A 24,232-nucleotide genomic window follows, 5' to 3' on the forward strand; every position below is an offset into this window, starting at 1 on the left:
GGAAATTAAATAAAGAAAAATACTTCCCACACCACCTGGCTTACTGGATCCACAACACACCTCCTTTAAGTGTACCTTCCCCTGTCCAGCAGAATTTTTTTTTTATGATCTAGGGTTTACTGAACCTTCTCTTTTCATCTCTCGCCAGATTTGGACGTTCCCTCCTCCGGTTCTGACAGGGAGAAGTTCCGCATAAGGTCAGTTTAATGAGTGAATAAATCTGCATGAAAATTAGGATCATAATATTCAGAGTTGTGACATCATCGCCGATGTGTGGCGGTAGCTCCTCTAACATTCGTCCACGATACCTCACAATTTGACCTACCATTTAAAGTTTAAATTGCTGAGGCTTTTGAAAAGCACATTCCCACAGATTATGACCTTTCAAAAGGATTCTCAAGTTTTGAAGAAAGTAAACAACATGCTTTGACAGTGGGTGATATTTACTAGTGATTGTTAAATTTTCAACATGAGTGACCAATGTTTAATATTCTAGCATATTTGCCAGGCAATGCTAATGATAACCTTCAATGAACAAATAGTGGTTTGCACTTGGAATGCAAATTAAGTGTACTCGTGAATGCTTGAAGTTGTCTGCGTGTTTGTTGTTTCATAATAAATCTGTTTGCAAGGGGTCACCAATTTGCATTAGTTTAACCAAAACTCTCACTGTTTAGGGCCTCCCAAATTTTTTTTATTCTTTAACCTAAAATAACTGTCTTGTGTTATTAATTAACAAATAATCCATCAGTTAGAAAGTTCTTAAAGTGACCTTATTTGTTTTGGACAATTTCTTTGCATGTACAATTTTTTTCCCTCAAGTTTGCATCATTTATATACAAAATGCAAATCAGATGTGTTCAAACTTGCATAATTTTGATCCTCATTATTCTGATCTTGAACAGTCAATTAAATACTGTTGAGTCTAATTTTTCAGTTTTATATGTTGTCGATGTACTGTATGTAAAAGTGTCAGATTGGCAATATTTTTATAATTTAAAACAAAAACAGGCCTTACTGGTTCCAAGGGGGGGGGCGAAGGGGGCAGCCGCCCCCCCTTGAGCATATTTTTTTTCTTTTTTTAATGTTTTTATGATATCGCTAGTATTTTCAAAAGAGAAAATGCTAAGATGCAACTTACAAGGCCTGGGAAGTGCCATTTCCAGCGATCTGGGGGGCATTTTCAGCCAAAATTTTCTTGTACGCTTCGCGCCAACCCATGGTGGCGCTACGCTTAGATAGTTTGCAATGCCGAATCTACAGTTTCGCCCCTCCCTTGTCAAATTCCTGGCTATGCGCCTGCCTTCTCGGCTCTCGATACAAGGTTAAAACCGTTCATTTTTCTGCAGTGATGTTATTGAACTAAATACCAACGTGTACATTGGGGTGTGTTTCTTTTTTATCTGAGTTCATGTGCTTAGAGGATGTTTTTTGAATGTACTACAGGAAGTCGATAAACCCAATCAAGCTCTCCGTGTGACACCTGCTTGTCGCGTTCCTAACAGTAGGAGTTTCTCGGTTCATTCATTAGCGATTTAATCATCACTAATAAACTTTAAGCCAGATGTCTATCATAGGAAGTGATCGTCTGACTATGAAGGGTGACGTCTCGATCTTTCTCGGTTTGGAAAGTCTCCGATTCAGCCGGAGATGTGTTTTACATTGTGTTATAATCATCATAACCTTTGTAAAAGTGTAAGCCAAGCTGAAACGCATTTCGCATAGGCAGCTAGTCTGTTACAACAACAATCACACACATATGAAACAGATGCACTTTCATAAGTTTGCTATTAAACAAATCTTGAGTTCATTGTTTTCGAAACTTATATATAAATAATAAGTGAAGGATAGAAAAGAAAGTAACATATATTTAAAGTGATTTAGAACAATGAGGTGGTAATTGACTGGGACAATTAGAAGAGATTGGGTATACATAGTGATTGGAACACATATAGAGATTTAATGTTGCGATTTACAGGGGCAACCGCCGGGCCCAGTTGTTGTAGAAAAAAATCTCTAAGATCAGTATTGTTCATTGTTTCTACTATGTGTTTAGACAAGGCCTCTAACTTTCAAGAAAGACAGTCAGGCTCTTTGCTTTTTCACCTTGCTTCTCCTACCATCCCCTTCCCCCCCCCCTCCACCCTTCCCTCCACCACCACCACCACAAGTCCTCTGCCCAACTAAGTCATCTGAAATTTGACTTAACCTTTTCAGACATGTGTGTCTGTCTGTGAGGAGCAGGCGTGTAGCAAGGAATTTGCCAAGGGAGGGGCCAACCTGTAGGCAAATGATCAGAGCCGTAGATTAGGCATTGGAAATTATCTAAGCATTGCACCACCATGAGTTGGCGAAGCGTACAAGAAAATTTTGGCCGAAAATGCCTCCCAGATCGCTGGAAATGGCACTTCCCAGGCCTTGCAAGTTGCATCTAAGTATTTTCTATTTGAAATTACTAGCAATAAAACGTACAAGAAGAATATGCTCAAGGGGGGGGGTGGGGCGGTTGCCCCTTTGCCCCCCCTTGGCTACGCGCCTGGTGTGGAGTATATCTTCAGTTTGTTCAAAGTTGCTGGCTGAAGAGCTACAACATTGTGCGATACTAGAGACATCTCTATAGAGAGAATGACAGAGAAAGAGGTATATATAGAGAACATGTGCTGTATTTGGAAGGTTGTGTTGATATGATCAGCTAATGGAATAAACTGACAAAACTAATCTTGTTAGGCTGTGTATTGCCAGGATGCAAACCTAATCTGGCCCTCAGGAACATAATCAAATTCACTTAGAGGAAATAAAGTTTGTCAGTTGCCCGGTTAAAGAAACGAAATGAAGAAGGGTGTCGTGTGAATCCAGTGACCTTACCTGACAAGACTGTACACCCCGCTAATCCTCATTTCTGATATTTTGGAAGGTTTGGAGATAATTCTGGAACAAAACCTTTAAAAGCGACATGTGACAGGATAGAGTATATATGATGTCCGTATTCAATAAGTAAGGCAAAGAAATAAATACTAAAAAAAAATCAAAAATCGAAAGGTTTTCCCTCGGGGGGTAAAGACCAGCAGAACCGAGAGGCCTAGAAAATTCTTGTCGGTTTCTGAAAACTTTTTTTTTTTTTTCCCCCACCGTTTTTGCACCATTGCAAAGCTTTATCAACCATTGAAAACTTTTTCACTGTACAATTGGTCTGTAGATTACAGCAATATACTTAGTAAGTTCAAAGAACTTTTAAATAATTTTGATTTAATTTACTACAATGAAAGGCTTTCACTGTAGCTCTCGATTATGCATACACAAAATCAATGACACTCAACTGAAGTAGGCATGTCCACTTAAGTAGACATGTCCACTGAAGTAGCAACGTCCACTTCAGTGGAGTGTGTCGTCTGATGTTGTGTTTCGTTTATGTATTCTTCCTTTGCCTGTGAAGCCAGGCAACACACAGTTGTGTTAAATGCACTTAGGAGCCTAACACAAGGAAAGTATATACCTATACCACGTCTTTGACCTCTCTGCCCATGATCTAACGGTGGTTTAAATAAAAAATATGACTCTCCAAGGTTAAAGGAAGTTTGCCCGGAATCCAAAAAGGGAGGAGGGTGATGGAGGAGGGGTAGGCCTACAGAGAAGAGGAAACATCAGAAATTAGAACAAATTCCGGAACTGACATCTTTCAAACTGGATCGATGCCAGTTGCCCAATATACTCTATTCCACTAAACTCTGTCTTTACATCTAATCTGTTTAATTTTCTTTCTAAATGAAAACACAAATGATAAAAACATGGTAAATTTTATATATTTAAATGATGATGGGAAGTGATCTTGAATTGACAACTTGTAAACTTCTGGTAAAACTCAATATTCTTCAGTTCATATTTCACAAGAGCAAGCACAAAACTTGATTTTGTCAGCAGAAGCTAAGTGTATTATTGTACTCGACGAAGCTTGTAGCTGAAATATTACGATCATAGTTGGGCTATGAGTCAGTGTCACTTTTACCAATCCTATAGTATGAATATTCACAGATTATTTGCATACAGCTGAATTAAGCTTCATTAAAAAATTAAGGTCTCAGTGGCTGTTCCGAATCGGTATATCATTCAGGAGTCTTTTACAGACAATATTTTTAGTCGCAAAAAAAGTTATGATTATGTTTTATTGGTTTACAATCTTTGATGAGAATGCTTAGTTCCTTTTGTGTCTGCACGTTGCCATCTTCATGTAATTAGAGTAGGAAGCCACCAGGGTTGTTGCAAATGGATTAATTGAAATGCAAAATGTGGCTTTAAGATCTGCATCTCAAGTTTGTCGATATGCCATGAATTACAATTTTTTTCCCTTTTCCGTCCTTTTTCCAATTATGGGATTGGACTCTAAATGGCAATATATCAAACTACATTATCCACCAGACTTTCACTTGCTTGATTTACTATTGACTGTTTTACACTGTTTATAGAGAGGGCTATATATCTTCATAGCAAAGACCATTTGGGATCAAAATAATCATTCTCTTGCTTCACAATTGAGATAAAAATGATCAAATTTGAATAAACTGAATACTATTTTGAATTCTTTTTCAGACGAGACTATAGAGGGAAATCTGAACTTGAAGATCTCCCCGAAGAGGGCAATATGACATCTAGAAGTAGCAACTATGGAGGTAATTTCAATATTCAAATCAAATCTTAGGGAATGATGCAGAGCAATGAGGGGGGGGGAGGGAGGAGGGTTTGTCCTCCCTGCTCTTTAGCCAAGTCAAGAAACTTGCATTGAAAGATGTCAAACACTAGCCCCAATAATATTCTTTATGAAATAATAATAATAATTCAAGAACAAATTTTGGTGCCACTGTTGTGCTGATGTCTTTCTTTTGGGCTTCTGACTTTCACAGAGGTCAAAGTTTGAGAAATCTTGGTCTCAGCCCCCCCACCCGCCCCACCCCCACCCATTTGAGATGGGCACCACTATCCCTGAATCTTATCTACAGTGTTGCATGTGGAATGTTTATTATTAATTTTGTTATATTTAGTATAAAGTAGGCCTACATATGTTGTATATTTTCCAGTCATTTCTTCCCTTGGAAAAAAAATAGAATTGTTAGCTAGAATTGGATTTGAACCACTGACCTGGTGGATACAAGTCCTGGTGTTCTTATTACTGAACTAGTCAGCCTAAATAGATTGGGGGAGTTGAGCTTGAGCAAGCAATTTACCAAAATCTGACTACAGGACTATGAATACACAGGAATGAGTTTCTGCCGGGATACTGCCGTGTGTAAACCCCAAGGCCCAAAAAATGGGTCTTGACTTACCAGTCAGGAACTGTTTCCAAAATTTGCACATTTTCAACGGTCTTGAAAACCAGCAGCTATGTCATGTATGTGCCAGAATGTCAACTGGTGCAATAAGGCCCACTCAATTTAACCTCTGTGAAGGGCAGGTTTTTTTTTTAGACTACTTATAAACATGAAAAAGAGCAGGAAATTGTAAGAAACGGTTTAGAAAGACCAGAAAAATTAAAGTCTACCCTACCACACAAACATCTTATCTCTGACTTCAGACCTGTGCTCCTGCTTACAAATAATTGCTATCCATTTTCAAATAGCGCCATCTATTAATTGTCACAATTTCTTATATTAAGCATTGATCATGACAAAAGTCACTGATTTCGTGGGGTAAAGAAGTTCACCGGTTTTTTACTTCACAGTGTCAAAGCTACGAGACAGATACAGCTCAGAGCGGCCCTCATCTCTAGATACGCCCAGGTACAGCAGTTCTCGCACCACCAGCAGTAAGAGTGTCGGAGCCTTGCAGAGTCGCTTCTCGGACAAGAAAGAATCTTCCTCCTCCACCGATCTCTCCTCGGCCGGGAGATCTTCGGCGCTAAAGTCCACCCAGTCTTCCAGAGCGAAAAATATCGTCGAAGAGAAGAGACGGTACGGAACCCCCGAGAAGAGGCTGAGCTCCGAGAGCGGATACGGAAGTCTGGAGAGAGATAAAAGTAAAGATTTGACCAGACAGAAGGAAAGAGCAAAGAACGAGAGAAACGGAAACATCAGCAAGATCAACGAGAACGGCAGCTCGGCGGTGCCGGACCCGGACTTCCAGGTGGCGTGTTCCGTCACGAAGACCATCGCCCAGCGGAGCGGCTCGGAATCGGACGATGCCGCGTCCAAGAAAGCCCGCATGGAAATGTACAAGGAGAAGAGGAGGAGAGAATTGGCAGAGAAGCACGGAACCGCCGGAAACGGTGGAGAAATTAGGTCCAAGAAACTACCGAGGGAGCCGTCATCATCTTTATCTTTATCCTCCCCTGTCCACAAGAGAGTCGACGTCACCGCGACCAAGCAGAAAGCCGGGGAGGAACACGATGCCAAGAAGACTCGAAAGAGTATGACGGAAGTGGTGAAAACAGAGGACACATTAAAAGCAAGGTCGGTATTATGGGAATTAAGTCATTCACCTCTGTATTTAACCTAGCGGTCAACTGCATATCAGGTTTGTCAACCATTTAGATGACAGGAAACTGACCCCCCCACCCCCACCCACCCCTCTCGAGAAAAAAAATAGATAAAGATCTTCATTCTTATGGAACTATTTAAAATAAAATTTAAAAGAAAAATTTCTTCCCAAATTATGTTTCTACAGCATGGTTGGCAAACCTTTTATGTTGTTGATTGCTGTGTTGGCAGTACATTGAATGAGGATTTTTTGGTTGGGGGGGGGTTGCAATTTGTCATGCGACATTCCACTGTTTGTCCAAACTTTGGATTTTGCCTTACGTAGCATAGTTATGACCAACAGCTATTGTTTCCTTCCGCTTGAAATTGAAATATTTGTTTGGTGTGAGTTCCATTAATAGATTTATTTTAGATTTATTAACTAACATATACTAACTTTTTTTTCCCCTCTTTATGCAGTAGCAATGGCACTTGATTTTGAAAAGCTTTCCTCTAATTCTTACATAGCTACTTTAAATCAGTTAAAGACTATTATATGTAAAACCTTGATTTCAAAACTTATTTCTGTGACTTATAGTCTTTAGGAGATAAATTCCAAAGTGGAAGAGAAACCTTCTAATATCAAAATGGAAAATTGGCAAAAAAAGATGAGCATTGTTTCAAACTTTATTGTTCCTTCCATTGTTTCCAGAAACATAATAGACCACCTGCTGGTGATTCACTTCCTAGTTAATTCGATTAACCAATCAAAATAGGTTACATTATACCCGACCACATATCAAGTTAGAGACAAGAAACTGAAATGGGATTTTCAACTGTAAAACAATGTGGAAATATTTTTCTCTTTAAAATCAGCGGTACATTTTCTGCCAACTGAATATTCCATTTGAGTCTTCAATTTTTATTAAATATTATGGAAGTGAAATGCCAGCCAACTGCTTTAAACTTTATTTCATTGATTGTGATTGTTTAATACAGGTCAGACCTTAATAAACTTTTCACAATAACCCAAATACAACAAAAGCTTATCATTAGTTTGGTCAACACAAACAGGTTTACTCGGTAGCGTGGAATCATAGTTTAGGTAAACAAACAGTTTTCCACCCATTGTATAGATTGAGTTGATTGATTGTGCCATCGTAAAGCAGTTTCCAACGATTTTGTCACTTGGCCTTGTAGTTAAATGTAATAGTGTAATAAATGGTATGAGTGTAACTAGGTGTATTGCAATTATGCATTTTCTTCAAACAAAATCCTGACATAAACAAGCTTTTAGGTAAGTTTAAGTTTTTAATGAAACTGTAGCTGGTGTATATTCCATGTGAGAAACAAAAAGTTATTATTAAAAAGTTTAGTTAAAACTAGGAAAGTACAAATCAACAATAAAATGTCGTGAAGATATGTAAGAAAATGATAAGGAGCATAGGGTCACTACTCTCTTCTATCACCAGGTCTTGAAGAAAACCTACGTTTATACTTCACAGTTATAGCCGCTTTTTGAGCTGACTGTGACAATCATTTTCACGCTATTCAATACTGAAATCCCATAACAGTGTAAATTTTTACATTGGCTCAACTTTGATCTCAAATAGAGGAATTCAAAATTCAAAATTTTTGCAATACGCCTTTTTCGTGCATATGATTAACCAAGATAATTGTTTGTGTGACACTTTGTTAATGGTCGATACAAACTTATGTATGACTTTTTTAAAGTAAAAATTGAACATTTAGATGGGTGTATCTTTTTAGTTTGACCAAACTGCAAATTTCAAGTAATACTTGTTTGGTTGGTCAGGTTGCCCCCCCCGTCACCCCACCCCCCCAAAAAAAAAACTCTTTAACATTGTTGGCATGATCTGACTATATTGCTTTAAGCTTCAAATGGTGTTAATTTAATTGTCTCGATTAAGTTACAAGAATAATCTGTCCGTACGTATGTATTCGGACCTTTAGAAAGTCGAATCGTGGCTTAATTACTATCCCGGAATGATCTGTTTCTAACTCAATAGAACACCCAGGGCTCTTGATAAAAAAAAGTAGGTTTATTGTAACATTGTTGGCTGTGTCATAAAAACTGTGTTGTGCGTCAGACTAATTGATTTCGCTCCATGGTAGACTGGCAACGCCACACATGTGTGCCTTAAAGGGGCAGTCATTATATTGGAACAAAATCTTGGGTATAGTAAAATATTTATTGGACAAAAGTCATGAAAAAATGACCAGTTATTTTATATCTACTCACAAGAATGCAAAATCTGAAATATTCTTGTGTTAATTGAATACCTGAGAGGTCTTTTATCCACTAATGTTCGCATCGTAAGTTTAACTAAATTTCCGTAAAAATATTCAGGCATTGTGACTGTTAATTAAAATTGCATAGTGACACATTTCTCAGAAGCAGTATAGCGCCACCAATTGTTGTTGATCGGTTTATAACCGGACTGCTATAGATTTGGCTGTTGTAGTGCCTAGTATTGGACACTTATTACTTACACTTCCAAATGAATGGAATTTTAATTTCCAAGAAAGTAGTGACATCCATGTTCAAGAAGACTTGAATTTAAAACTGCATCAGATATAAGAATGATAAATAAGACATGTTTGAATTTGGCAGCATATGTATGTGTTGTGTTTGTGGTGAGGGGGTGGGGGAGGGGAGTTGAGGGTACAGGTGAAACAGAAATAATGAAGTTGGTTGCAGACTAGTTTTCTAGAGAGAGTAAAGGAACTAAAAATTATCAACTGCAAAAGTCCTGTTTAGGCAAATGAATGAAACTAATTCAGAGTGCCTGATGTAGAGACATTTCCATCCTAGCAGGTGTTTCTTGCACTAGCCTCTGAAGAAGATCCCTCTAGGATCAAAACATCCGGCCCCTCCACTCCCCCACCCCACCCCCCTTTAGCCGTTACTCAGTTTTTCTGTTGATAACTGATAACTGTAGTACTGTTTGTTCATAGATTGCTACCATAAATAGCGCACAGTTTACAGATTTGCCTAGAGCTTAATTTACTAATTACGACAGAGCCAAGAAAAGAAAACAAGGGAAGAGCAAAATAAATTGTTTGCAAAAGAAAAATTTTTCTTTATTAAAGTGAAGTAAATCAGGCCTGTTGTTCCCAGCTGCTTATATGGTGGCAAGGCTTTAAATGGTTCACACCTTCACAACGCAGGTGTTAAATTTAACGACGTGCATCTTCTCTAAGATAAATACATTAGAACTACCGACATGAGCCGCTGGAAATACATACGAAGATGGGATTCTATTAGCAGTCTCTGCCCGAGTGGAATTCTACAAGGAATACATGTTTCTAATTTTTGTTGAAGTTTACATTTTCTTTGGACCCCAAAAAATTCATCCAAGCTGTCGAAATTGGATTGTGCAAAACCGTGAAATGTCAAAAGTGTGTAAAGGTATAAGAGCTACTCTGATTGAAGTTTTGAATGATAGGAATCTTGAGGAAATATTCGGTATTTAGGTAAGAAACCTCTTGTAAATATTCTCTGTAAACTTCTTTCTTTTGTACAAGATGGAGAAATATTGAGGGTGTTGGGGGCGGGGGGATTGGTTCAGGGGGGATAGATATAGGTGGTGGTATTAGACATTACAAATCTGAATAAGGACTAAACTTACAAAAGATGTTAGTAAGTTTATAATTTAGTGCTATTCGATCGCAAATACAAAACTTAAAAGCTTGCAGACTAGTTAATGTAGAATGGCAGTAAATCCTGTATAATTCAACAACCAGCGTTACCATGAACACATATGATCTTTGGACCATGTGGGGTAACTAGGCCAAGCTGCGACCTTGTTAAGTGCGACTGGTGAAGGCATTTTGAAGACAGTGTATCGATCTCTGTTTTCAACATGTCTTCTCTAGGAGCCCAACCAGGTTACCTACCCATCACAACTTTCAGGGACCTTAATACCTTGCACCACCAGATTGTAACAAATAAAAAGCCCAAAATTCAACCATTTTAAGACCGCAAGCAATATTGAACTTTGTGATGAGATGGTATAAAGCCTGTGATGTCTCTCATATTGTTCTGTTAAAGTAATAAATGCACTGCATGTCATCACAATTATATGATCCTATATCTATCCAATCATATATATTAAAAGTCACATGACCACTGTCCTTATAGTAAGTTTCTCTAAACCAATCATATCATTGATATCCAAAATGTTTGAATTCTTTTGCCTGGCGTGTTTATTTGAAATTCTAAGCTTTCTTTTCAAACCATGTTCTTTACCTCTTCATTAAAGGTGACATTGGATTTCTTAGATAACATTATATTTAACATCAATTATAATACTGGTTGTTTTTGACCTGCAGTTCTTTCCATAATTCTTTCCTATTAATCATGTTTGGTGTTTTTTTCTTCTTCCTGCTAACATCGTTCTTTTCCATACTTCTTGCCATCTTCCCCTCGCAAACCATGCATGTCTCACAGACGTAATCGTAGAGTATCAAACCTGTCCATGGAAACCCAACAGCTCGTTGACACTCTGGAATCGTCCCGAGCAGCTCGCCGTGAGAGGTAATGTAGTATCTATCTATAGATCTAGCTATTTATCAATACATCTATCGATCTATCTATCTGCCATCTAGCTATTATTCCTTTAGTCGCTCATTTTCTCCAAATGTTTAGCCTGCTTAATAAGCTGGTTGCCGCACAACTTGAAAGTTGTATTCCTCGACATTGTGAGATCTTACGATGTATCCCTACGGCCTACACAATGCGAAGTGCTAAAGTTAAACAAAATGATGTCACAGTGTGTGAAAATGCTTTTAGTGGGTGGTGATAAAACGCTCGTTCTTCGATAGCATTACTATGACAGGAATATTAACATCTAAATGATGATAAATTGTGTTGATGTCCCCTTTAAGGTGTTGAACTATGCTTCTCAATTCTTAAACATTGAGTATTGTGTGAATGGATCTTTTTATGTTGTGGAACCTTTCAACTTAAATTGTAGGACAGTGGGTCGGGGGAGTGGGTAGAGGAAGTGGGTAGGGGAATGGGTATAGGGAGTAGGTAGGGAGAGCAGTAGGAGGATGGGTAAGGAAAGTGGGTTGTGGGAATGAGTAAGGGGAGTGGGTAGGAGAATAGGTAGCTGATGGAATAATGGTGGGTTGCAATAATTACATGTGTCCCTGGTACCAACTAGAACTTTCTTTGCTTCTTTTGTTGCCTGAGGGTTGTAATTGAAACCGATAGGCTGGCATATTATGGTGGGTTAAAGTGATCACCTGGTACCTGTTCTGCTTCCCGTTTTGCCCGAGGGGGTCCAGTGGGAAGGCGGTCAGCCAGAGTATTGGTGGGATAAATAAATTACCTGATGCTAAGTTGAGCCTCCATTGCCTTCACTTGTCGCCAGATATATTCTTGTTAGCTGTTCATGCATATTCATGTAGTGTCAGTGAAGCTATATCTTGATTGATGTGTGGGAAAGACACAGAAGGATTTAATCCACCAGTCTCTGGAATAGAATTACAAGTTGGCAGTGATGTATTTCTTTTTTCCTTATTTTTCTTTTCAATTTATGGAAGTAAATCTAGTATTGAATGTTAGGGTTGTATTACACCTGTATGAAGTAAGTTGTTACGATATCGATCACTTTTCAAGAAACAACGTATAAATTGCTGACAACGAGCTTGATGCTAAATATAACTTACTTGAAATTTGAAACATTCTAACATTTTAAGTATAAATATATAAAACTGGGAGGAAGGATAAATTTACATACAAGATTGTTATAGAATATCGATATTAATAATAGAATATAGTCACATAGTGTACGTGAATCCAAACTGCAAGCTAAGTACTGTGCCGAGATTGGCCCGCATGGCAGCATGCATGGAAAATCTATGATGAAATAAAACCAATGGAGAAATGCATTATAAACCGGTTGACGTATTTCAAAGATATCCCTTGACTTTTTAATCAACTCTAAACATTTATAAACATCTCTATCCAATCTGCTGCAGCTAAATTCATTTCCTAACCCCTTATCCTACCATCCCCTCCCCCTTATCACATCCCCTGCCCCCATACCTGCCACATAAACACACACCTCTGATGTAGGATATCTGTTTCACCTTCGTCCATCTTATACTATGCAGATTATAAGATCCTGTAAGTTTGTGAAGGGAAAAATATCAAATAAGCCTGAAACTTTCATTCTCTAAAAACCTATTCTGCCATTTTTGGAAAATTGATGGTTTGATGATATTAGCCCGGCGGCCTGGAGAAGTCCCGAAATTAAAACCTTATTTTTAGTCGATGTTGCCAAATTGAAGGCTGATAGATTGGCAATTTTAATAGATCAACACTTGAAGTAATAAAAGTAGAGAACGGTGTAGGGCAAAGTGGTTGGTGTCAAGCTGTTTCCATGGAAACCAATTTATATGGTCAACTGGTGCCTGCTTACAGCCATTCATGAGTTCCTAAAAGGGCAGTAAATATTTTCTTGTCTCATAATTTTCTTATCTAAAGGAGAAGAGCAGGATCTCCCCAAATATATTAAAATCGTAAAATAGCAAAGTTTTTACATAAAATTCTCAATATCGGACGTTTGTGCTTTCTTTTGTATATATCCAATAAACAGGACTCTGAAACGATCTATAATTATTTAATTACCTTTATGAAAATTCTAGTTTTCTTGCGCAAAGAATACAAGTGATATGTTACTGAACATTACGAGTATACACCTCAAGTTAGAAACCCTCTTTCACGTTTCATGACTAGAAATTATACATCAAATTTCCTCATGACCATTCTCCTATTCTTATAATGACTAGAGCTGGGTATGTAGTCTAAGGATCATACACACAAGCTTCATACATACTGATTATCAAAGCAAGAGCCAGGAATGCAGTTTAATGATCATACACATTAGTTTCATATATGTGCATGATGTAAGGCCAGGGGTGCGGTCTAAGGATCATACATAATAAGTGAATGCATATTGACTATCTAAGCACCAGGTATGCAGTCTAATGATCATACACACTACTTTCATATGTATTGAGTACACTAGAGTCAGGTATGCAGTCTAATGATCATACACATTAGTTTCACACATATGCATGATGTAAAGCCAGGGATGCAGTCTAAGGATCATAGCTGATAGTTTAATGCATATTGACTATCTAAGCACCAGGTAAGCAGTGTTATGATCATACATACTACTTTCATAGGTATTGACTACACCAGAGTCAGGTATGCAGGATCATACGCACTGCTTTCATATATATGTATTGACTACACTAGAGTCAAGTATACAGTCTCAGGATCATATGCACTAGTTGCTTCATGCATACTGACTATCCAAGCACCAGGTATGCAGTCTAATGATCATACACACTACTTTCATATGTACTGACTACACTAGAGTCAGGTATGCAGGATCATACACACTGCATATATATATATATGTATTGACTACACTAGAGTCAAGTATACAGTCTCAGGATCATATGCACTAGTTGCTTCATGCATACTGACTATCCAAGCACCAGGTATGCAGTCTAATGATCATACACACTACTTTCATATGTACTGACTACACTAGAGTCAGGTATGCAGGATCATACACACTGCATATATATATATGTATTGACTACACTAGAGTCAAGTATACAGTCTCAGGATCATATGCACTACTTGTGCCATGCATACTGACTATCTAAGCACCAAGTATGCAGTCTAATGATCAGATGATCATGCACATTACTTTCACACATATAGGTTATTTAACTCCAGGTATGTAGTCTCAGGATCTTATGCAATGACCTACACTAGTTTCCTTTATAAGGACCATCTCAATAGCCAGGTATAGAGTCTAATTAAGGATCATACATGCCAACTCAAGTGTTTGAATTCCTTACTGTTCAAGAAGCTTAGTTAGTAAGTAGCCTACCATGCATTCTTATATATCTAGCAGCTAAGTTTGCAGTCTAAACTATCAAAGCTGTTCCGTTTTTGTACTTCAGTACTGTTGGAGAAGTTAGTAAATAGAATTTGCTAGTGTACTCAGAAGCATTGTTTGCCAGTTCAGTATTTAGTGAACAATATTTTGTTATTAAAATGTAAAGGTCAGCTGAAGTCAATGTTAAACCAGTAGGGACAAACAGTTACAAGTTTCTGTCAATATTTGTAAAGATATATTAGCAGTTATTGTTGACGGTTGTCAGTCATCTAAAGCAAACTTTAATAAAGGATTGCTGTATAGACCCCAACTGTAGTACGCTACCATGGAAATGTTTCTTGAGGTTACGTAATCAACCTACCTTGGTCGGAAAATGACCTCTTTTTATCAATTTCTAGTCTGCAAAGCCTGCCACATGTTTCTTGTATGATGGTCTTTGTGTGAACGCAGATATGATTAACTACACTGTAGACATGAACATATTTCAACACAGTGTTTACACAAAGAGCATAATAATGTTAAGAAGCTATGCATGCTAATTTGAGAGCCTGAGGTCGATTTACAACTGTGGCAGGTCGATTACGTAATCACAAAACTTTCCTAGCTATAGTGTGTTATAACATTGGAGCCAATAAAGCAGATCTTTAACCATTCCATTTATTAAAGATCAAAGAAGAAAGGGGGTGGGCGGGGCGAAGTGAGGAAGGGGTGTGGCCGACAAGGATGTGAGAGATTAATGATGGAAAGGGTGCATTGGTAGCTTGTTTATCTTTGATAAAGGAATTTGAGATTATTTGAATTAGTGGAACATACGTAGATAGGGGAAGAAATTAATCAATTAATTTTTCAGAGAAGCTCGAAAACATACTCCAGTATGCCTTCTGTACAAAAAATTTACAATCTGGTTAGCCGTCATGAAATCTTCAGGATAAGATCTAATTCATGCAGTTTGGGAAAACGACTTTAGAAACCTTTTTGGTGAAGAAAATGTCTCTATAATGTTCTGATCCAAAGCTCTGTTTAATGGAATGCCAAGACTTGCTACTTAGATTTCACCTTCACTACTTGACATTTACAAGTGTCATGGGTAGGGGTGGGGGAGGGGGTTGGGGGTCATCTCTTGTCCCTCTCACACCTACTATTCTACACATATGAGTCCATACATGCCATACAGCAGGGGGTCCTCAACAGGTGGACATGCAGGCCCTCAGAAGATTCCAATCCAGTACGTTAAAAAAAAAATGGGGAAAACTAGCGACTCACAATCATGTAACTAATCGCTTAAAACAGGCCTCTAAGCTAAAACTTGAGCACTGTGTACCAGCCTACCATGCACATAGTCTAGATATTGTGTAATTTGCTTTGATCTATCCCTGTCCCTTTACTCCAACCCTATGTTGTGTGTTTTTCTTTTCTGGACCAAATCAAGACTTATTAGATATTCCTGCCATTTATGCATATATATCCTGTTATTCCCACATAATTGTATTTAGGCATCAATGCATTTGGTTTCTACTGGCAGGAATATGTTTTACCATATAAATTGTGTTCTTGTGATGATACAGCTAGTGTCCCTCAGTGCTATCTTCGTTACTGTTTCTCTTCCTCCAGTCTGTGACCTATGGCCCTTACTGCAAACCTCACTACCACTCTTAACCTTGGAATTTACTACATTAATGACCTCAGTATCTTTAATTGGCTCCCGCAACATTACTGTTAACCAGCATGAATGAAGTGCAAACGATAATTTCGTCACACTAAAATGCGAGCTCTTATCTTTTGCATCAACCAATCGCTCTGTTGCACTGATTTCTTGACATGCATGTGGCAATGACATACTTGCCTAATTTTAGGCACCTGGTAGCCCCAAAGTGCATACTATAGCTTACATTGAAATGTTGGCAAAATGGCTGTGAAAGTTGAATTTATTGTACGGGCAAATTGATTTTGAGATGGAATCAATCATAGAGGAATACCAATTACATTTGTTGAGTATTTCCTAATAGGAAGTAAGGTACCTTTCTCAGCTGAACTTCCAGATGTATTCAAATGTTCAGAAATGTATTTATCTTCCCCTTGCCCCTCTCTCCTTCTAGCTCCATGCTCCCACCCCTACCCCCCTCCCCCATCACAACAACCAACAACAACCACACAAACTTCACAGGCTATGTCAAAGAAAGATCGTAATTTATTTTCACACCTTTTGATAAACTTTGATTGCTCGCTTCAAACCTACTCTTTTTGCACTTACTACAACTTATCGTCCATACGGACTCATAAATTGAAGATTGTTATGTTGTAATGCCTCCACTCTGTATCACTACTACCGTTGCCGCGAGTTACTGTAGCGCAGAAAGAGTAACAAGTTAACAGAAAGGTGTGGATAGCATCCATGAGCACCTATCCTTTGCCTGCTATCCTACCAGCATATATATAGATATAACTGCCTTGACTTGCTGGTGTCCCAAAAACGTACTGCTTTTGATCTGACTTTTTGCGGGTGGGATGGGAGATCACTATCGAGTGTGCAACCGGTTTTAATCAACCTGGAGATCCAGGAATTTTTGCTATATTGACACATCTCAGGGACTGGACTAAAGAGTATATATTATTAACTGTTAACTCTACTCGAAAAGCACTTTATTGCACTTAAACTCACCATCGTTAAAACTTAAGACAAAGGTGATCTTAAGCCTGTGATGGATGTATGGACGTTTATAAAGACTGGTTAGGCTTGCTAGTATAAGTCTAGAATTGGTTTTGATCATGACTTGTAATGTTCACTGTGACTTGTAATGTTCACCGTGCACGTCTTCATTTCAGACATTTTTAAAGGTTTTTTGGTTAAATATTAGTTCATTCGAACTTTGTTTACCTGCTCTTATTCCTGCGGCAAAACTCTTCAGTTTGTTTACTGCCCCAGCTGGACTGGATTTGTACTCTTTTTTTTTAGAAAACGTTTGACCTACGTGGATACTTTTTTGTTTTGTGGAAATATCTTTGGAAATAATTTTTACAAACAGACAAAAGTTTTGAGGCCGACCAACAAGGAAAAGGGAGAAGAAGTATTACTGTTCAATGGCGGAGCTGTTTTGAGGTCACTGATCTGAATCCCATTATAGCAAATGACTTCTCTTGATCCTTCAAAAAATCAGTTAAATTGTAAAAGAAAGATTTTGAAATGGTCACAATATGTGGAAGTACAAAATATATGAAGAATTTTACTAAATATTTGTGATATCTCTCCCGATGAGAATGAAGAAAGAGATGTGTGAGAGTCAAGGATTTGCTGCATTTTAGACGAAATGGAGACATTTGACTGTAGCTTAATATGTGCGTATCTTCTCAACTGGTTCCGCAGATTAAGGAGATCGGAGACTGAGGATGGAGAGAGTACGTACAAGATATTAGCCAGACACCGCGAGAGGCAGAACAGTGTCTCCAGTGTCTCGTCCGATGTCTTCCCGTCCAAAGATGAAGGTAAGAAGTTTGTAACGTTCATTCGTGAGTTTAAAGACGTCCATTGCAATGTTGTAAATTATTACCTCCACAGACGCCGTAATGCTAGTTTAGATCCATCAATGTCACAAGGAGACATTTTAACTCTTCAAAGATGCTGTTATACTCTTCCAAAACAAGCAATCAAATCCCTGAAGATTGAACATGTAGGTTTACACTTCCGAAAAAGGATTAAAAAAATATTTTCAGTGCAAAAATATTGGAAAATACTTTGGTAATTTCTTAGTTAAATTACCCTTAATTGTGTCAATTCTCAAGACTAACCAATCTGTTGGTTTTGCGAGAGACTTACTGGAGTTTTTATTTTCTTGAAGACTCAACATGGTGAGATTTTTACTCGCATGTTGTCTATTATGTCACATAGCCTATGTGTTGACAATCCTATAGACTTAATACCCACATGTAGATTCCCTATAAAACATATACCCACATGGATGCTCGTCTAGTGTCCCCAACATTTTGACTGAGATCCCAACATGTTGACAAGTTTCCCATAGACATAATAATGTATTGAAGCTCTTTCATGTCCTCACATGTTGACTAATATCCCAACATGTCGACAAATTTTACTACGGGCATGTTGACTACTCTCTCATTGAGTTTTAAACCAACTATTGAAGCTTTTCAGTTTGCCCCCACATGTTGACTGATTTCCCAACATGTTGACGAATTTTCCATAGACTTAACCTCCCGTGGAAACTCTTTAGTGATTCCTACCTGTTGACTAATTTTACAACTAGTTGACATATTTTCCATAGACTTAACCAGCCGTGGAAGCGATTTAGTTTCCCCACATGTTGACTTATATTCCAACATGTTGACTAATGTCTCATATATGTACCCACATGTGGATGTCCTCTACTACAAGTCCCAGCACACCAGTGGTCTCTCTAGCCTAAACCACATTTTGAGTCTCCCTCAGACGCACCTCATTGTGTTAAGTGTACAGCCTATACATATGTTAATTTATGCTTATCATCTAGGCACTATTCTGTCCATCATATTCTGTGATGTGTACATCCCAACAATTAACCCATATATGCATGTAGGATACACAGTACAGAGAATACCAGCAACCATTTAGGGACGGGTGCTCCTTCAGACGAACTTAAATTTGAGGCATGAAATGTTGCATTTTAAGGCATATTTAGGCTATAAAGTAGGTCTATGATTAGGTGTACAAGGAAGGTTGTGCTAATAGCAACTGTTAATTGCTTATGTAAAGTTGGAAAGGAGAAGGGGTGTGTGAGATCCTCCTTCCCACCTCTCCCAATGGACCCTCACCTGACATCAGTAATGTAAATAAAAAATTTAGGATGACTAAACTGGTGCAACATAAATTTTAATATTTCATAGTTCGTTAGAAACAGGTTTTATTTCTCCTACCCCCCCCCCAAACAAACAAACACACACACATCACCCCTATGCCTTTCACATCCCTCTGCTCTGGTAACTGAATAGACTATAGTTATGCTTAATTAATTGCCACATTTCACATCTGTTCATTTCCATTTAGATTCTTGACTTTTGATAAACACAAGGATAACAGGATCGTAGAACAAAATATTAATATTCCTTTTCCCATATTCTGTATATGAGCAAAGAGAAAGAGAGACAATGAAATGCTGAGAAGTCCAGTATAGGAAACTGTGTAAAGATGAGAGGGGGCTGCAAAAGATTCTGCTGTGAATAATACATTTTCAACAACCAGTAAGAGTAGCACTGAAGCTCCCTCGTTTTACTGTCCAAGCTCTGTAGAAATAGATTCATAAATTTGAATTTGGACTTTAAATATCCACATTGAACACAAATGCAAGCCACCTTGTATCATGGCAAGTTGTAGCCTCCTTTGTATTATAATGCGTACTGTGTTTGCATACCCGGCAATCTATGGGATGCCAAACATGACTTAATATACCTAAAGATATCGATAAAGACACTGTTAGGACTCCCCGGATATGTCTGTCATTTATGTCTGAAGAGACTATGTACACACCTGCCATAAAATCCTGACAACGGTCCAAGAAATATTAAATCGATGGCACATCTACACCAGCTTGCTCATCATCAACTTTTAATTAGCCATCTGGCAACACCTGCGCTCAAGCGGTAGGAGTGATAACACAAAGTTAAAGCAGGGTTTTGAGTCTGATATAAATGCGACACATTGGTAATATTTCTACTCTGTTCGTTTTATATGCATTCTTGTTTAATACTGTGTCATGGGTGGTGTGCTCAGGATTTAGGCAGAGGTATGAACATATATAGAAAGGGCATGAACCTTAATGGAAGGGGCAAGAACCTTTGTGGAACGGCTATGAAACTTTATAGAAGGGGCATGTACCTTTATGGAAGGGGTAAGAACCTTTATGGAAGGGGCATCAACATTTATGGAAGGGGCATCAACATTTATGGAAGGGGCATCAACATTTATGGAAGGGGCATGAATGGGCATGAACCTTAATGGAAGGGGCAAGAACCTTCATGGAACGGGTATAAACTTTTATGTAAGGGGCATGAACCATTGTGGAAGGGGGCATGAACCATTATGAAGGGGTATGAATCTTTACGGAAGGGGAGAGGCTGTTCAAGGATTTTATAAAGGAGATCTAGTAATGTAGCCCAGGGATAGTTGATGTTCACTCCCATGTACAGGGGTCTGGGGGCCCTAACTCAGGACAAAATGATAATTTTAGACATCAAAATGCTTTCTGAAGCATGTTATTAGACTATAAATTAGCTCCCTAATTTAGCTCTAAATGTGGATTCTCTTGATAAATAGACTTGATTTGTTTTGGGTGAGGTTGGAAGCTACTCCAGGCTCTCAATACATGAGTGACTGCATTTAAGATAAGCTACAGCAGTGTTTCTTAAATAACTTAGGTTGCATGTAACCTTTGAGGGTATGAGGCAGAGCTTCAAGGGATTCAATTAGCAGTGACAACAAATCTAACAATAGTAAAGCAGTGACAACAAATCTAACGATAGTAATTCCAAAAGCGTTTATCTAACAGTAAAGGGGGCGCAAATGTTCTTTTTCCGATGACTAGGGGTGCAAATAGTGGAAAATATTAAGCAAGACAGTGCTATATCAATATTTTTTGCTGCTACACCTGGCAGTCATTGCATGTATACATGTGTGATTGTCCGGTGTGGTTTATCTGCTGTGCTGCAACCTCGTTGACATCACTTATAATGCAAAGAAAACAAATTAACTGACTCCTAAGTGAGCCATCACATGGTATGGCACTGATTTCCTATTGGTTGCTTGTCTATTCAGGAGGCACTGGAATAATATATATATAACAAGTGTGGTATTTATGATATTGACTCCCCCAGCAGCAACTTGACTGTCAACTTGACTGTACTTTCCTCAAAGGTCAATCTCTTGACCGATCTGAAAATTCATGAATATTTGATCCAGGTCAGCTTAAGGGAGACTTAATACCGTCTCTGATGGTTCACAAGTATATTAAATTAAACATCGACCGAAAGTTAAACGGCAAGTTGTCATACGATTACTGAAAAATCAAATATTTGATAGTACAATTATGACCACCGTGACCTCTACCATCAAACACTATGAGTCTGTCTTCTTGGTTGGTAATACTGTATCATGATTTTGCTTTTTTTGCTGGTAATTTTGTAATTTCGCAAGAGATATATTTAGAAAAAGAGATAAGGGGTTAGACTCTACTTTTAAAGGGAGTGAAGACTCATGCACAAAGAAACGTCTGATGCCGGTAATCTGACCTAGTTTCGAATGAGGTGTTACAGAAGTGTTAGACACCACCATCGATCCCAGAAAATGCTAGTGTACAGTCAATACATGCAGCTACGGTCAATGCCCACAACACAGTGTACATAGCAGCGATGGAGATAAAGATAACAAGGTATCACGTTCCATTACTGTCTGCATTTTGTAGATACAAGAAAAATCTTCTACTTGAAAGCAACTTTTCAGAGGGCGGCACACGGTTTTGGGGCGAGTCTTCAATTCCTTTAAATGGGACACACACCCAACAATTGTCTTTAGCTCATATAATGACACAAATCTTTGTGAAGAACAACTCTTCCAAAAACCGTTTTGAGGATATTCTAGCCTAAAGTTGTGTTTGGGAGCTGTCATTCTGAGTTGTCAGAGTGTGCTTTGTTTATATTTTTTATTTGCATATTTTCAAGATAAAATGTTAACAGTGTTGACACTGAAATCCAATGCCAGTCACTCGGTCAATATTTTAGAATTCAGCATTTTTCAAACCCCATCTCCGGTTACAGAAAGAAAACATTGTGATTTATAAAGCACAACTAGAAAAACAATTTTAAAGGTGAAGCACACTTGGTTTGATGATGTCACTTTTAGACTTGATCAAGCCTTGTGGATGAAGAAATATTTAAATCAGTAAATTCTACCAAATGGAGGAATAACTTTCTTAGCTCTTTGGGGAATTTTTCCATGACAGTTATTCTCTACCAAAGTTGAGTTTGTGTCTCTTTTGAGTCTAAGAATTAGTTTCATATTGTTTAAAAATACATGGAATGGTGGCAAGAGGAAGTGGGGTATGCTTATTGCTTACCTTTGCTTTTGGAAGGAGGTATTAAAGATGTCCCTTACTATATCCATGTCGACACATTTCCTGACAAGTGGTATGCCACAACAAAGAGCCCTGACCATTGATCCATAGCATTTATTAGTTACAATAGAGTATGTATATAGAAACACAGCCCAGACAGGGGGTAAATATGATGTGCTTGAATGAACTTAAAAAGATGAAAAATTCAGTCAGGTGCTCTGAATTTCGAAGAATGAACTCAATAGCTTTTACCTTGGCCTGTTAATTGACCAATCAGCGCTCATGTATTTAATACATGTGGATCTGTATGGGGTCTGTGGTTTGAGGCCATTGTGACATGGAACAGTGGCCCCGTCCTTAAGTCCAGCTCTGCATTCATTGACACAGAAACATAGGCTGTAAAATGGCAAGGGTGATAGAAGTCATAAATTGCAGCAATTTTGTAAGCTTGTTATTTAAAGGTACAAAATCGTGGGATATGTTACATCTATCGGTAAGTTGATGAAAAAGAAACAAAACTTCTCTTGAGATTTTTACCCTAAATTGTAGTTGCTCAACATTAAACTGGGATCAGATTGACCCCATGAAATTCATTTGTTAGAATAATTGGCCCAGTTGGAATTGTCCTTTGGGGTAGGAGGGAGGAGGGCGAGGAGTGGAAGGGAGAAGAGGAGGGGGTGCAGATGAAGTCAAATAGTTTGAGCAGTGCTGGTCAGTTTAACATAAGCCCCCGTTTACCCCTGAGTGAGAAGGAGGGTCCAGAGGATTCTTGGGGGGGGGGGATTGGAGAAATTCTGGGGTGTAAATGTGGATTAGACCTTGACATTGAATCCTGTGATTGAATAGTATCAAAAGAGGATCAGACCCGGGCATTCAGAGTAAAATTTGTAGTGTAAATGCAGCTTGGGGACTGACCCAGGAGCAGCATAGATCTTTTATATAACCTTCATTAGTTGGTCCTTGTCACAGCTGTAATTTAACACAAACATAGCTGGCATTGATAGCAGCACAGCACATCACGTAGCTTATGGTTTTTGCCCTTTTTCTGGTAGTACATCAACTTCAAATTCGGGGTGAGTGGGGGGGTGGGGGGGGGGGGAGGTTGTGAAAGCAAACCCGATGTAAACTTGTGGAGGTTTAAAATCAATCCACCTTGTTTCAGTGACGAACACCGAGCCTATGGTCTGCTCCGTAAATAAATGCTGTCAATTTGATCAAGATACTGATGGACTAATAATAAGTGACGAATGTTGGTGTTGTTAAGAAGTGAGAATATTTCTTGTCATATATCCAAATGGTATTCTCTGTGTTATAAATTTAATTTTCTCCCTGGATTTCTGCAGTAAAATTTCTTGAGACCATATTTTTAGTATGGTCAAAATATTATCCAAAACGTAAAGAATATTTCTTAAAATATGATCGGAATAATCCAAACTAATCAAAACGCTGATTTAAGGTTACACTACTGTAGGACGCTACAATCCCTGACTTTACCGTCCCCTGTCCTATTGACAACTAAGACAGGATTCTTTCTGCTTCTGTACACCCTTGGTGGGAATCCCTTTGTAATATGTCAAGCATGTCACACTGTACTTCATACCAGCATGCTTTTCAGCTCGTTATCATTCACTCAATTTAAGCCAGCGATTTCTTTAGGCCGTCCGTTACGCACCGCCCGGTACAAGTCAATTCACTTCTAAGTAAATGCATATATGTCCTGCTATATATACATCTCTATGTA

At 38.3% G+C, this 24,232-nt stretch overlaps 1 protein-coding gene across 5 annotated transcripts in view; it reads left to right on the forward strand.

The window, feature by feature from the left end:
* Positions 1-24,232, forward strand: part of LOC139964946 (uncharacterized) — a 182,035-nt gene that overhangs the window by 94,083 nt on the left and 63,720 nt on the right. For 4 of the 5 annotated variants that reach the window (XM_071967049.1, XM_071967045.1, XM_071967047.1 and 1 more), the window contains exons 5-9: positions 149-197; positions 4,585-4,664; positions 5,711-6,437; positions 10,918-11,004; positions 17,760-17,878. In XM_071967049.1, the coding sequence (XP_071823150.1) occupies positions 149-197; positions 4,585-4,664; positions 5,711-6,437; positions 10,918-11,004; positions 17,760-17,878 (1,062 nt within the window). The remainder of the gene's footprint in view (positions 1-148; positions 198-4,584; positions 4,665-5,710; positions 6,438-10,917; positions 11,005-17,759; positions 17,879-24,232) is intronic. The other variant, XM_071967048.1, reaches the window with a different exon arrangement.

This window comes from Apostichopus japonicus, chromosome 23, assembly GCF_037975245.1.
Source record: "Apostichopus japonicus isolate 1M-3 chromosome 23, ASM3797524v1, whole genome shotgun sequence".
NCBI lineage: Eukaryota > Metazoa > Echinodermata > Holothuroidea > Aspidochirotida > Stichopodidae > Apostichopus > Apostichopus japonicus.